Source organism: Haematobia irritans, chromosome 1, assembly GCF_050003625.1.
Source record: "Haematobia irritans isolate KBUSLIRL chromosome 1, ASM5000362v1, whole genome shotgun sequence".
NCBI classification, from domain to species: Eukaryota; Metazoa; Arthropoda; class Insecta; order Diptera; family Muscidae; genus Haematobia; species Haematobia irritans.
In genome coordinates this window covers 210,851,265-210,867,307 of record NC_134397.1, presented here as the reverse complement: position 1 = coordinate 210,867,307, position 16,043 = coordinate 210,851,265, and the positions used below count along the sequence as shown (strand labels likewise).

Genomic DNA, 16,043 nt, shown 5'->3' with positions numbered 1-16,043 from the left:
AACTTTTTGGCCCTTTGTAAGTAAGGCGGGCAAAACGAATTCACAAAATTACATTTTTAATATATGAAGCACTCAAATAGAAGTAACAGGTTGGCTGATAAGTTCCCGGTCTAACAAAGAAAAACACATTTTTTTGACAAAATTCGTTTTTATTATTCAACATAGTTCCCTTCAAGAGCGATACAACGATTGTAACGACCTTCCAATTTTTTGATACCATTTTGGTAGTACTCCTTCGGATTTGCCTCAAAGTTATTTACTGGTATGATTATTTGAAGTTCATGTGTTTTTGTCAAATTAATCACAATTAATTTCTATAGAAGAAACTTCACTTTATCAATCTGGCAACACCGACCCGACTTGCACTGATGACATTTTCTGGATAGATAACCATTGCAACGATGTTCTGGGTAGCTCATGCAAATGTAGCATCGAGTGCTAAAAGAAAACAGACCTAATGTTCAATGTAATTTAAAAAACTATTTCAATGCATACTTTTTCCGTTTATAAGCTAAAAACAGCTGTTAAATCCGTAAATGAATGAAATCTCAATTTTTTCCAGTGGAAATACTTAAGATTTGTGATGAGATTTTGATTTATTGCCTAGTGTATGTAGTGTCATCCTTTAATGGGATCTCAGCTGAACTAATTCTTTCCGATATGGATTTTGTTTTTTTTTTGTTTTTTTTTTTTGTAGATCCAAAAATTTTCCCTCTCCTGTTACTTTTCTCAAACGACATCCCTGACCATTATTTCCCCCGTTACCTTTAATTCACCATCAAAGCGCGTAATACTACCAACAACACAATTCGCTGACTCTTTACCGTACTTTAGGTATTTTTATGATGTTGTTGTTTTTTTTTTTTTTTGAGCCATTTACAAAATGCCTCTTTAGCCCACCTTTTACACTCTTCGCCATTGGCGCCAGCAACGCACAAGTAATTTTGCACTTGAAAGACCAACACCTTTTTTCCCTGTTTTCAATATAAACCAAAGAAGTAAACCGTAAAGAGTATCAAATAATTCACGGTGTGGTCTATATCACGGAGAAGTAAGGAGGGGGCTCTTGTAATACAAAACGAATAATTCTAAGGAGTGTGTGTGCGTTTTCTTTTATATTCGTCTGTCAATATAGCTCTTCAAGTGTCTGCCAAGAATATGATGACTCTTTCTACTCTCCCTCTCATCACTAACATTCATTCATTCACAAGCAATGCTCAAAATCTCATTATTAAATGGAATGCTCGGCAGTTAAGTTTTAGTACAAGTTTGTCATGTCCTCTTCATAGTCATCACCAACCATCATCTTGTGGAGTATGTCCTTGGCCAACATCTGGCTTTTTTTAGTGGCCTGATGTTGCCGTTACTTTATGTTCGCAGATCGTATAGCTCTTTGTGTTGCGTATGTAGGTGGGGGCAATAAAGGTTTTAAAACCATCGTTTTATTTGTTCTTGATGTCTTTCAGGTAAATTGTTTTATTATTATTTTCATCTCTGTTGTATCTTCCTATGTATGCCTCCTCCAACTCCCCCTTTTGAGTTTCTAAATATGTATTTTAGAGCTTCTATTGCTATCGGTAATATTATGCTGTTGCTATTGCTGTTGGTTTTATTACTTCAAATGGTTTTTCGTTGGCATTTCTTAATGACTTTTAATTAATTTTAATAAATCGTTTTAATGGCCCATAATTTAATTTTATAACTTATTTTCAAATTATAATTGTCTTAAGAGTTTAATTAGACTTTTCAAATAATTGAGGATTGCATTTTATGTCAATTATAATAAAACAGACACTTTAGGCCAATGGCGAATCTTGTTAAATTCCTCGTTTAAAGAAATCGGTTACGTTGTTAACCAAATAGACGGATGTGAGTAAGAAAAAAATCACGGATTTCCACATTGTATGTAATTCCTCTTTTAATTTATCATACTTTGAAAGACCCATATTTTGAAAGTACGATCAGCGATATCTATAAGAAAACGAAGCCTTATAAACGGAACTCACTCGGTCAATTCTTTCTTTACGAGGTTTTTGTCTAAGCTTCACATCAACTTAGTAGCATCAAACCCCGCTAACAGTACGCTGTTATACACTGATGAAACTGTAATAAAGTTAATAAAATGTGCAAATACAAGGAATGTAGCGTACTCAATCGATGTTAGCCAAGACAACAACACACCAACGATAAGTGCTGATAAACGTTCGGTGTTGCCAATCTAGCCAAAATTTCCATTATGAGAATCAATGGCTAATAATAGTTATTAACCCTGGAAATTCATCCTAATTTTTTGTACATTAACTTCATCCTTCGTCATTTTGACTACGGCTTATTTCAAGACGCTATAATTTGCATCGTGAGCAAAACTGTGAGCCAAAATTGAGTTTATTTTCTCATTCGATTTGTTTTTAATTAGTAAAACATAAAAATTCATAAAAATTTTTAAATTGGTATAACTTAAATTTATCATTTCCCAATCGACCAAAATGTATTTTAAATCGAAAATTAAATTACTCGTCGTCATTTTGACGAAGGATGACTGTCCAGGGTTAAGCGTGTTCCCGTTCTTTTTCAACAATTATTTGGAAGGGAGCTAAACAGAACTTAATACTACGTTGACTTTATGCTTGAAATCTCCTTCTTTGGCTATAAATCCCACCTTTAATAAAAAGGCGATTGGCAAAACCCGAAAAAGCAAGATTTTGAGCATAATGTAAACGTAGTATTACACCCATTGTGTTATATCATGAAAAAATAATAGTCACAGATACAAAAACATCAAAAACACATATACCCTGTCAACATTTTTTTTAACCCTCTAATGCCCCATTTTTTTTTTGCCAGCTGAATACATTTTCAATGTTAACGACACAAAAGCAAGAGAACTAAGCAAGAAAAATGTATACGGTAAAATTCAGCATATGCTGCAAAGCCTCTTAAATAGTTTCAAATAAGTTTTCTTCTTATTTTGCCCATTTTTGTTGTCTTAAGGTGTATTTTACTAAAAGCTTTCTTATTAAAAGAAGCCCGCCTAAAGGCGGGCTTGGGCATTAGAGGGTTAATTTGACGGCACTTCTGAGAATCCCCACCACGTCGAAAACATTCGTATACGATATCAAAAACTCGTCGCAAAAGTGCCGTCACTATTGAGAAATTGTACCACGCCAAGTTACTACAAACAAGTATATACAGCACTAAGTTCGGCCGGGCCGAATCTTAAATACCCACCACCATGAACCAAATATTAGGGTTTCCTTTGAAATTTCAGGAGGGCTTGAGGACACTTCCCGAAGATAAATTTAAAGATTTCACCTATGAGGACTATATCAGATTCTGGATTTATAAGAACCATTTTTGTTTGAGGTTTAGAGGAATCATTAACATATCTTGTAAGTGTGCAAGGAAATTATAAAATAACGTCTTGATTTGAAATCTTAAATCTGTCGAAGTAAAATCTGGAAACTTTACATTGAGTTTCAAGCAATTTTCATGATCAGTGCGCCTTCTACACCTGCAAGAAGTGAAGTCGGTCTATATGGAGGCATTACCAAATGGACCGATAAAAACTTAATCCGATACACGTTTTTGTGAGCCTAAAATACCAGAATATTTACAATTTCAGACAAATCAGATAAAAACTACGGTTTCTAGAAACCCAAGGAGTTAAATCGGGAGATCATTCTTATATGGGCTATACTAAAATATGGACCGATACTCACCGTTTTCGGCACACCTCTTTATGACCCGAAAATACCTCTAGATTTCCAATTTCAGGCAAATAGGATAAAAACTTCGGATTCTAGAAGCACGAGAAGTAAAACCGGGAAATCGGTCTATATGGGGGCTATACCAACATATGGACCGATACTCACCATTTTCGGCACACCTCTTTACGGTCCTAAAATACCTCTAGATTTCCAATTTCAGACAAATTGGATAAAAACTACGGTTTCTATAAGCCCAAGACCCCAAATCGAGAGGTCGTTTTATATGGGGACCATACCAAAACATGGACCGATACTCACAATTTTTGGCACACGTCTTTATGGTCATAAAATGCCTCTAGATTTCAAATTTCAGGCAAATTGGATAAAAACTACGATTTCTATAAGCCCAAGACCCCAAATCGGGAGGTCGGTTTATATGGGGACTATATCAAAACCTGGACCGATATAGCCCATCTTCGAACTTGACCTGCCTGCAGACAAAAGACGAGTTTGTGCAAAATTTTAGCACGATTGCTTCATTATTGAAGACTGTAGCGTGATTACAACAGACAGACAGACAGACAGACGGACATCGTTATATCGTCTTAAAATTTCTCCCTGATCAAGAATATATATATACTTTATATAGTCGGAAATCGATATTTCGATGTGTTACAAACGGAATGACAAACTTATTATACCCCCGTCACCATTCTATGGTGGTGGGTATAAAAAGTATATCATGAGTGCTATTATTAGGTGCTTTTTTAGAATAAATTTAAAACGACGCCAATAATAGCCCCTTCAAACTATTAGGAAAAAAACAATTGTGGCCAAGTAAAATACGATTGCTTAGATGTATATTAATTTGAATACAAATTTATAAATTATTCCATTATACGAATAAAAACACATTGAACATTGTCTTAACAAAGGAATTATGTTGATTTATAAGGGGCAATTCTCCTATATTCGGCCGATGCTGCAGCGTCTACCATTGTTTATTCTTGATGGAGAAACTATCACTTTATTCCATTTAGAAAGTCGAAAATTTTTCACCAATATACCTTTCACAATTTTAATCATAATTACTATTTTTTCACTTTTTTTTATTTACATAATTTATAATAAGCTAGTTGCGCTTGGTGTTTCACACAATATAAAAAGGCTCTTGCAACAATAGTGATGGCAAAATACTTGAATGTACATTTCGTACTTTTTGATACGTTTCCCCATCACCGATTGTTGTAGTGTCACTTACGAGTCTGTGGTAACGATGATGATGAAGTGGAAATTTGAAATGCTGCCCGGGAATAACAAAAAAAAAATATTAATAAAAATCCTAAAAAACCCGGGACCCCGGGATTTGAGATAAATATCGTCCCAAAAATTCCGAGATTTCGGGACGGGATTACTTACATACATATGTAAGTTTTAGCACGGCGCTGTTTTTTCTGCACACTGTAGATGAGGTCTTTCTGTCTGTACAATAATATTTTTTTATTCATTTTTCCCTTTCATTTCTTCCCATTTTCTTAAATCGCCATTTTTCACCATAACTTTTCTTTAATAAATCATTTTAAAGAACATAAACTGTATGAAAAGTTGCTTTGGGCTATTCTCATTTGGATCAATTTTATACTTTTTTTTTACTGATTTAAGGCCGGTACTATGTTCATTCTTGCGAAAAATTTTTATGGAAACCATTATTTCGCACATAGAAGCGGCGTTTTTTTAGGTAGCTTGGAGCGCTATTTTACAGGGAGCGATATTAGATTAAGTTGGTGGTGTTGCTTGTTTTTACAAAATAACATTTTATTTTTCCTTGGGCAATTGATCTGCTATTCCGTTGTTCCTTTGTATAGTTTCGGAACAAAAATATGGTCCGTGTTTGATTTATAAGAGTACCGGCCTTAAAGGCCGGTACTCTGTTCGGTTTTCGCGTTGAAACTCCATACAAAACCAAAAAATGCGAAAAATTTGCGAAATTTTTTCCATTTGTGATACTTTGTTTTTTCGTGTTGAAAAACTGACGTTTATAGCACGGCGCCATTTGCAATGTGAATTAAGAAATAATTTATTTATTAAAAACTATTTGTGCGGGTTTATAAATCAAACACGGACCATATTTTTGTTCCGAAACTATACAAAGGATCAAAGGAATAGCAGATCAATTGCCCAAGGAAAAATAAAATGTTATTTTGTAAAAACAAGCAACAACCACCAACTTACTCCAATATCGCTCCCTGTAAAATAGCGCTCCAAGCTACCTAAAAAAACGCCGCTTTCTATGTGCGAAATAATGGTTTCCATAAAAATTTTTCGCAAGAATGAACATAGTACCGGCCTTTAGTTTTGATTTTAGCGGCTAAAGGCCGGTACTCTGTTTGGTTTTCGCGTTGAAACTCCATACAAAACCAAAAAATGCGAAAAACTAGCGAAATTTTTTCCATTTGTGGTACTTTATTTTTTTTCGAGTTGAAGAACTGATGTTTATAGCACGGCGCCATTTGCAATGCGAATTAAGAAATATTTTTTTTATTAAAACTATTTGTGTGGGTTTATAACGCAAACACGGATCATATTTTTGTTCCGAAAATATACAAAGGAATAGCAGATCAATTGCCCAAGGAAAAATAAAATGTTAAGTTTGTAATAGCAAGCAGCAACCACTCCCATTTACCTAAATAAACTCCGCTTTCTATGTGCGAAATAATGGTTACTATAATTTTTTTTGCAAGAATAAACATAGTACCGGCCTTAAACTCAAGCTTGTACCCACCTTAATCAAGCAAATTTGTCTAATTTCTGCAAACAATTTAGCTATGAACACAAATGAAACATATTGATTTACTTAATCCGTATCCCCACAAAATAGTTCAGAATTTCTTAAAGATTATAAATTGTATCAGTAATGCGCCCATCTTGAATTTCGTATTGCACTAAAGACATTTTTGCAATGTTGAACTCGAATTTTTTTCTTCAAACTACGAAATTTTCTTTAAAGCCTAGTACTAATATCACGTTTTCGCACGAAAATCTGTTATACTCCATATAAAAAACGTTAGCGCGGAATAAATGCGAAATCTTTGTTTTGAGCATTTACAAGCACATATTTATACAACCCTGGATTTTTCGCACGAAAAAATAGACAGGCATAATATTTCGCATAAATAAGCTAACATCCCTGGGTTTGAGACCCTATTTACGGAGATATATGAAAATATTCGTTTTTCGCAGAAACGAACTTAGTACTAAGCATAACAATTAAAAAAAAATAACATTTTTTGAATTTGACGGCGCTTCTGAGAATCCCCACCACGTCGAAAACAATCGTATACGACATCCAAAACTCGTTGGAAAGGCGCCGTCACTATTGAGAAGTTGTAATACGCCAAGTTACTACAAAAAAGTATCGCATGAGTTCAATTATTAGGTGCCCTTCTGGATACATTTAGAAGGATGCCAATAAGAGCCCCTTCAAACAATCAGACAAAGTGCATTTTAAGATAGTTGTAAAAGAATCATTATCGTATACGACTGTTTTCGACGTTGTGGGGATTCTCAGAAGCGCTCCAAATTCAAAAAATGTTGGCAGGGATATATTATGTATTTTTGGTTTTCGCATTGAAATTCTCACTACCCTGCCAGCATTTCAAAGTTCCATTTCAACCTCATCGTTACCACAGACTCGTAAATGTCACTTCAACCATCATGAAAAGGTACATCAAAAAGTACATGCAAGTAATTTGCCATCCCTACTGTTAAAAAAGCCATTTTTTTTGTGAAACGCCAAGCGCAACCAGCTTGTTATATTTTAATTAAATAAAAACGAAAATAAAGTTCTGAAAACATAGATTATACGCTTAAAATTGTGAAAGGTATATTGGTGAACAATTTGGTGATTTTCCAAATGGAATAAAGTGATTGTTTTTCAGATATTTTACAGACACGCTGCCTCCATGGAATAAAAACACTGGTTGATAGACGCAGCAACATGTAACTCGCTACTTGTAACTCAACATCATCATTAATGCCAAAAATTATGTTAAATGTAATGTGATAGTGGTATAAATGTTATATTTTTAAGAATTAGTAATTGTTTAATCAAATTAATAAATATCTAAACAAACGTGTTTTACTCGACCACAATGATTCTTTTACAACTATCTTAAAATGCACTTTTTCTGATTGTTTGGAGGGTCCCTTATTGGCGTCGTTCTAAATTGATCTATAAAGGCACCTAATAATTGCACTCATGCGAAACATTTTTGTAGTAACTTGGCGTGGTACAACTTCTCAATAGTGACGGCGCTTTTCCGACGAGTTTTTGATGTCGTATATGATTGTTTTCGACGTAGTGGGGATTCTCAAAAGAGTCCCCAAATTCAAAAAATGTTGGCAGGGTAAATGTAGATTTTTTTACAATACAACGGGAATATAAAGTGATTTTTTATGTTCTAAAAACGAACATAGAACCGCTTTTTAATGTAACAAAACCTACAATCGAATTTCGGTTTGGTTTCCCTACTAAGAAAAGTTTTTCCCTACGTGTATACGATACTGTTGCTGTGTGTTGCAATAACCGCTTCCATCATCCATGGCTTTAAACCGTCTGCCGTTTGGACAAATATGACGGCGTTAACTTATGACAAATCAACTCCGTTCTCTGTCACATAAAACAACAAAAAAGCCAACAGATACAATAAGAAAAAATCAGGCGCAGAATCGAATACTTCATCATTCCGGGAGTACGACGAGGAAATAACAGAAAAACACAAAGAAATCATCGCATTTATTAATTTATTAGTGAATTTAATAAAGTGAATTAAGCATTCCGTTTTAAATTAAACCGTAGTGTGTTCAGCTCGAAAGAAAGGCACAAAAACGAATACTTGGTGACCGAGTAGAAATACGAGAAAACGCGTCAACGCCCAATAAATTTAATACACAAATTTAAAGTGCAATATTTATTCCATTAATTTATTTAAAATCGAAAACATTCCAAATCCTAGTTGAGATATCCATTAAGAAAAAAAAAAACTTGGAAGTTGTGTCATTACATCGCGTCAAGAAACGAAAAAAGGTCAACAAAACTAGTAAGACGAGATATTCTCTACTATTCTCTCTGGTGAAACAAAAGAACAAACAGTAAAAACAACCGTAGATATGGAGGTTAGTTGACACCTTATCATTTGACTACATGCATCATTTAGTTTGTGAAATACAATATAAAGTTATGAATATGTTTTGTATAGTCGAAAAAATTCTATAAAAATCTTCATTGATTTTTTCTTCAAGAGGTTTTCTTCGAAGTGTTCTCATTCAACGCGAACGACGGCGACACAATGTCCCAATAAGCATTAATTTTTTTATTATGATTACGTCAGTTTTTGTTTTGTTGTAATGATGAGGGTTGGTTGGTCGGTCGGTATGGAATGTATATGGTGAGGAATGAACGGAATGAAACGACACCCCATATTTGTTTACGAAAAAGGAAAATGACAGAAATGATGGTACCGGGAAAATGGAAGGAAAATTTATGGAGTCTTTCACCGTTTGCGAGTCGGAGTTGCTAACATTAAACAAAAGAAATTATTCGTAATATGTTTTAGAATTATTTGCAATGGCTAAGGCACAATTAATGGTTTAGTTTGTGAATAAATATATTTTCCTTTGTTTTACCTAGTATCCTCAATAAGGAGATTGTCATCGTCCATCAGTTGATGTGAAACGCCATTGCAAAATATGTACACATAACATGAATCCTCCAAAATACACTGTGTGGACCTAACAATATGCTTGAATCACGGAGATTTTCGTGAGTCACGACATTTTTGTTAAAGTAAGTTTAGCTAACCAACGTTTAAACCGCTCTACGGCTAGGAAATGTGAAATACTTTTCAGTTGAACCGTCCGACAGTTGTTAAGATCCCTGTGGATTTTTTTTTTGCTTGCATAAACGATTACAAATATGATGGTTCATCACTTCATAAACAATTATGTTTGATATCAGATCCATCGGGACCTTACCACCCATCGGAGGGTTAGGTTAACAGGAGAGAAGTTATCTGCAATATACATTTTAGAGCTTCAACAACACGTACACTGATGTGGCAGCCGCTGGCCAATGGATGGGGTCCATCGGGTCGATCCGGTACACAGAACCCGCCGCCGTGGGATCGATTTTAGAGCTTCTATTGCTATCGGTTATGTTATATGCTGTTGGTTTTATTACTTCATCGGAGGGTTAGGTTAACAGGAGAGAAGTTATCTGCAATATACATTTGGTTAACTGGTGAAATTTCTGAGTTTTTGAAAGCTTCTTTAAGTGGTTTCACCATTATCCGGAACGCATTTCGGAATCGGCTATAAAAATTGAGATTCTTGTCATTGAGCAAAACAAAGACACGGACATCACTCTGTGAAGAGGGCAGTTCACCACTGTAATATCACTATGAACTAAAATATCGGACTGTCTCTATACCTACCCTAACATCACCATAAGTAGTTTTCAACGATCCGATTATTGTATGTGTTCCATGGAGTTGGGAATTTATGTATTCGAACTGGCCGAACTTTTTGTTTGGATATAGCCCGCATATACCCCCTATTCCGGTTTACAAACATGGTTGCCACTACCAAAACTGGTAGATTTTTACTGTTTGGTAAATTAGTAGAATTCTTGATGTTTTGGTAGATTTTGTAAAACATTACTTTCCACCTAAGAGGAATTTCAAATTTCTATAGAAATAAAATTTTGGCAAGACTTTCTATAGAAATAAAATTTTAACAAAATTTTCTATTGAAAAAAAAATTTGACAAAAATTTTGTATATAATTAAAATTTTGACAAAATTTTCTATAGAAATAAAATTTTGACAAAATTTTCTATAAAAATAAAATTTTGACAAAATTTTCTATTGAAATAAAATTTTGACAAAAATTTTATATCGAAATAAAATTTTAACAAAATGTTTTATAGAAATAAAATTTTGGCAAAACTTTCTATAGAAATATAATTTTAACAAAATTTTGTTAAAATAAAAAGAAATAAAATTTTGGCAAAACTTTCTATAGAAATAAAATTTTTAAAAAATTGTCTATAGAAATAAAATTTTGACAAAACTTTCTATAGAAATAAAATTTGGCAAAATTTTCTATAGAAATAGAGTTTTAATAAAATTTTTTATAGAAATAAAATTTTGACAAAATTTTTTATAGAAATAAAATTTTGACAAAATTTTCTATAGAAATAAAATTTTGAAAAAAATTTTCTTTACAAATAAAATTTTAACGAAATTTTCCATTGAAATAAAATTTTGTCAAAATTTTCTATAGAAGTAAAATTTTGTCAAAATTTTCTATAGAAATAAACTTTTGACAAAATTTTCTATAGAATTGAAATTTTGACAAAATTTTCTATAGTATTGAAATTTTGATAAAATTTTCTATAGAAATAAAAATTGACAAAATTTTCTGTAGAAATAAAATGTTGACAAAATTTTCTATAGATATATAATTTTAACAAAATTTCCCATAGAAATAAAATTTAGACCAAATTTCTATAGAAATAATATTTTGACAAAATATTTTGTATAAAAATAAAGTTTTGACAAATTATTGTGTATAGAAATAAAATGTTGACAACATTTTCTATAGAAATAAAATTTTGACACAATTTTCTATAAAAATAAAATGTTGACAAAATTTTCTATAGAAATAAAATTTTGACAAAATTTTCTATAGGAATAAAATTTTGACAAAATTTTCTATAGAAATAAAATGTTGACAAAATTTTCTATAGAAATAAAATATTGAGAAAATTTTCTATAGAAATAAAATTATGACAAAATTTTCTATAGAAATAAAAAGTCAAAAAAAAATTTCTATAGAAATAATTTTTGACAAAATTTTCTATAGAAATAAAATTTTGACAAAATTTTCTATAGAAATAAAAATTTGGCAAAATTTCTATAGAAATAAAATTTTGACGAAATTTTCTATAGAAATAATATTTTGCAAAATTTTCTATAGAAATAATATGTTGACGAAATTTTCTATAGAAATAAAATGTTGACAAAATGTTCGATAGAAATATAATTTTAACAAAATTTTCTATAGAAATAAAATTTAGAACAAATTTCTATAGAAATAATATTTTGACAAAATATTTTGTATAAATATAAAGTTTTGACAAAATATTTTGTATAGAAATAAAACGACGACAAAATTTTCTAAAGAACTAAAATTTTGACAAAATTTTCTATAGATATAAAATTTTGCCAGAATTTTCTATAGAGATAAAATTTAGACCAAATTTTTCTATAGAAATACAATTTTGGCAAAGTTTTCTATAGAAATAAAATGTTGACAAAATTTTCTATAGAAATAAAATATTGAGAAAATTTTCTATAGAAATAAAATGTTGACAAAATTTTCTATAGAAATAAAAAGTCAACAAAATTTTCTATAGAAATAAATTTTGACACAATTTTCTATAAAAATACAATTTTGACAAAATTTTCTATAGAAATAAAATTTTGACAAAATTTTCTATAGGAATAAAATTTTGACAAAATTTTCTATAGAAATAAAATGTTGACAAAATTTTCTATAGAAATAAAATTATGACAAAATTTTCTATAGAAATAAAATTATGACAAAATTTTCTATATAAATAAAATTTTGACAAAATTTTCTATAGAAATAAAATTTTGCAAAATTTTCTATAGAAATAATATGTTGACGAAATTTTCTATAGAAATAAAATGTTGACAAAATGTTCGATAGAAATATAATTTTAACAAAATTTTCTATAGAAATAAAATTTAGAACAAATTTCTATAGAAATAATATTTTGACAAAATATTTTGTATAAATATAAAGTTTTGACAAAATATTTTGTATAGAAATAAAACGACGACAAAATTTTCTATAGAACTAAAATTTTGACAAAATTTTCTATAGATATAAAATTTTGCCAGAATTTTCTATAGAAATAAAATTTAGACCAAATTTTTCTATAGAAATACAATTTTGACAAAATTTTCTATAGAAATAAAATGTTGACAAAATTTTCTATAGAAATAAAATATTGAGAAAATTTTCTATAGAAATAAAATTTTGACAAAATTTTCTATAGAAATAAAAAGTCAACAAAATTTTCTATAGAAATAAATTTTGACAAAATTTTCTATAGAAATAAAATTTTCACAAAATTTTCTATAGAAATAAAATTTTGACAAAATTTTTTATAGAAATAAAATGTTGACAAAATTTTCTATAGAAATAAAATTTTGACAAAATTTTTTATTGAAAAAAAAAATTGACAAATTTTCCATAGTATTGAAATTTTGACGAAAAGATTTATGGTAGAATTTTCTTTAAATTTTGGTAGATTATTTTTGGCACTAGTGGCGACCGTGTTTACAAATCTCCATTTAAATCCAACTACAAGGAATTATAATTCAAAAATTTGTGATGCTCTTAAGGCTGGCGAAAATTTCTAATTCCAATAAAGTTTACCATGAGAGAATGGCAGCATTATGAGTTGCTGGCAAACCAAAATTTTGCTTTTTGGGTATTGGTAAATCAGAGCACTTTATATCATATACATTAACTCAGAATATTATTTTTTTAATTAACCCCCTGTAGGCCAATAGCCTCTATATATTTTTTATGGATCCAGAATCTGAAATTATTGGCAGCGAGATTTTTACATATAACATTCTAGATACCTGAGCTTTTAGAAGTCGTACTCTTTATCCAATACCCACATTTGGAAAATCGGTATGTGTCAAATAGATAAAATATTTTTTTAGTGCAATTTAATTATAAAACATAACAGAACGAGTTTATAATCTGAATTTTGTGGATAATATAGCAAGTACAGATTTCTGAATAACATTCATGAACTCACTGTATTGAAAAGTTAATCTTCCCTGCAGTAAAATTAATAGGAAATATATAAATCTGATATATTTTCCTTTAAACCAGTTTTCATCGGCATAAAAATTCATCTTTTGGGCTGTTACAAAAAAATTCTTAATTTTCTACTGCATTGTTTTTCATTATTAACCAAATCAAATCCAATAAAAAAAAACTTTCATCAACTATCTCTGGAATACCGAATCACCGGTAGCTGTTATGTTATAGTTATTACTTATTCAAAATTTTAATTACCATTATTAGTACAAAACAAAAAATTATGAAATTCATATTTTTATGAGTACTAGCTAAAGTTTAGCCATCACCGCTAACATTTCACTGGATAATAGCCAATTTTATAGTGTTGGGTGTTTTCTCAAATTGCATAATCCCCCCAAATTAATGACTATGGAAATTAATCAATTGAGTGTTTATAGTAAGAGAGCAAAAAAAAAAAAAACGGACTGATATAAAAATCTTAAGCTTGTATATAAAACTAAAGTCATAATTTATGACTTTCTTTATTCATGCGAGCAAAGATTTAGTCAAGTTGTTTTAACACCAATGAGTGGTGGTGTTTAGGAATGAAAACAAAAATCAAACTGTAAACACCATGCACGCATTTATATCGCTGCTGGTTATGTGACATAATAACACCAGCACCACCGGTTATAACGATAGATAAACTTCCAATATTCGAAATGATAAAATCTCATGTGCTGAGTTGTCTTCGAAATACTCGTACAGACTCGGTCAGTAGGGGAAATTATTTATTAAGTAATGTTTGGAGAATGTCGGTTAGGTGATCTTGTTTTCATGTAATGAAACAGTAGGATTTTATGGATTTGTTTTTAACAACTAAACAGGATATTTGGTTATAACCGAGGAAGGTAACGAACAGACTAGAAACGAGATATACGATAGCTTTTTAAATGTTGAAATTCACCGAAGAAGCTAAAGAAACTATGAAGAAGCCTGAAAGTAGGCTAAAGATCTTCTTGAGAGCCATCAATGGTTAGCATACCAGTCTTGCATAAAAAGTGCCTAGGGTTCAATCCCAGTTTCAACCGAACATTGTTATAAAAGTTTTCTTTTCCCGAGGAACGATATTTTAGACACCTAGTTTTCAGTGGTGGATTATCTTCTTGCTGTAATGCTGGTGACATTTCTTCCAGAGAATGAAGCCGACCCATTTTTGTCGGCGGCGGCTTACACTACATTTTTGCCGAAATAAAATTGTCCATTCGGCGGTACATTGTGCACCATTATAAAATATCCATTATAAAATCAATTTGAAGTTTTCCGAATTGTAATGAGATTGGTTGTACAACAAATCTTGCAATCAAATTTACATTTCATTAAAATTTTCTGAGCAAAATTTTTGTAAACCTATTATTGCAATTTGATACTAATGGATTGAAGGTAGAAAGTACATACATTTGGCGAAAAATTTAGCAATTATTAATAAATTTTTCTGATATAAATCAATATTTTTGATTAATTCGCGGCTAAATTTGAGTCGAGATGAGTCGACATTTTCGACGGCGCCGTCGACTGCAAAAAACTGGTCGGCGCGACTCGGCGTCTTCATTCTCTGTATTATTCTCTCTAACTGCTTTCAACTTTTTATACCCGGACTTGGGTTTACGGTCCCTTGTCATTGAGCTAAATATGGAATCTGGAAGCACTCATTCGTAACAGCGAAGTTCATCACAATGGACTGATTAGTAAAAATTAGCCTAAAATAACGGTGTGCCACTATACCTAACCTTACCTATTATTATTAACAGGCCGAAAGGATTTAATTCAGAAGAAAATCAAAAATAATAAATAATCAAAACAAAAATAAAACTGATGAAAATTTTAAAAGAAAAATTACCTTAGTTAATGAGGCGATGATATCGTAAGAAGCTCCATCTGGCGCTCGTAGTATCAGGGGCTAGATAGTCCAAAGAGTTATTATTGCTGCTCCATCCTCATATCCATTGTAATGCGGTTTATGGTCCGGCGGTATCAATGGACCATAACTTTCTTGAAGCTGGATGTGCCCCAATGAGTTGTCTGCATTACCGATCGATCCTCAGAGTTCGCCCTTTAAACATATTGACAATGTTCTCCTTCCGTTTGGAACAAAATTGAAAAAAATGAAGCTCTCCAGCCAGCGCTAATTTTGGCAGTGCATAATTATGGTCTTCCAAAAGCATCATCAAAAACCCAAAAATTTCCTGTATCGGGTAAGGTTGTGCTCTTATTTCTCAAGTTCCTGTGGGTGAGAAGGGGAAGTGCTACATACTTCACTGTAGTGTGAGGTTAGGTTAGGTGTAGTGGCTGCCTGATTTTTTCAGGCTCACTTAGACTATTCAGTTTATTGTGATAGCACAGTGGTGAACTTATCTCTTAACACTGA

At 31.4% G+C, this 16,043-nt stretch overlaps 1 protein-coding gene and 1 long non-coding RNA gene across 11 annotated transcripts in view; both read left to right on the top strand.

Annotated features, from left to right (window-relative positions):
• tmod (tropomodulin) overlaps window positions 1-16,043 on the top strand; it is a 545,171-nt gene that overhangs the window by 398,123 nt on the left and 131,005 nt on the right. The window contains exon 1 of one of the 10 annotated variants that reach the window (XM_075292730.1): window positions 8,408-8,882. The exons of the other annotated variants lie outside the window; for them this stretch is intronic. Coding sequence (XP_075148845.1) covers window positions 8,877-8,882 — 6 coding nt within the window. The 5' untranslated portion in view covers window positions 8,408-8,876. Of the gene's footprint in view, window positions 1-8,407; window positions 8,883-16,043 lie in introns of those variants that run through there. 10 annotated transcript variants of the gene reach the window in all.
• Window positions 7,484-7,859, top strand: LOC142219437 (uncharacterized). Its single transcript, XR_012717573.1, has 2 exons — window positions 7,484-7,588; window positions 7,646-7,859. It is a non-coding gene; the product is annotated as an uncharacterized LOC142219437 (long non-coding RNA).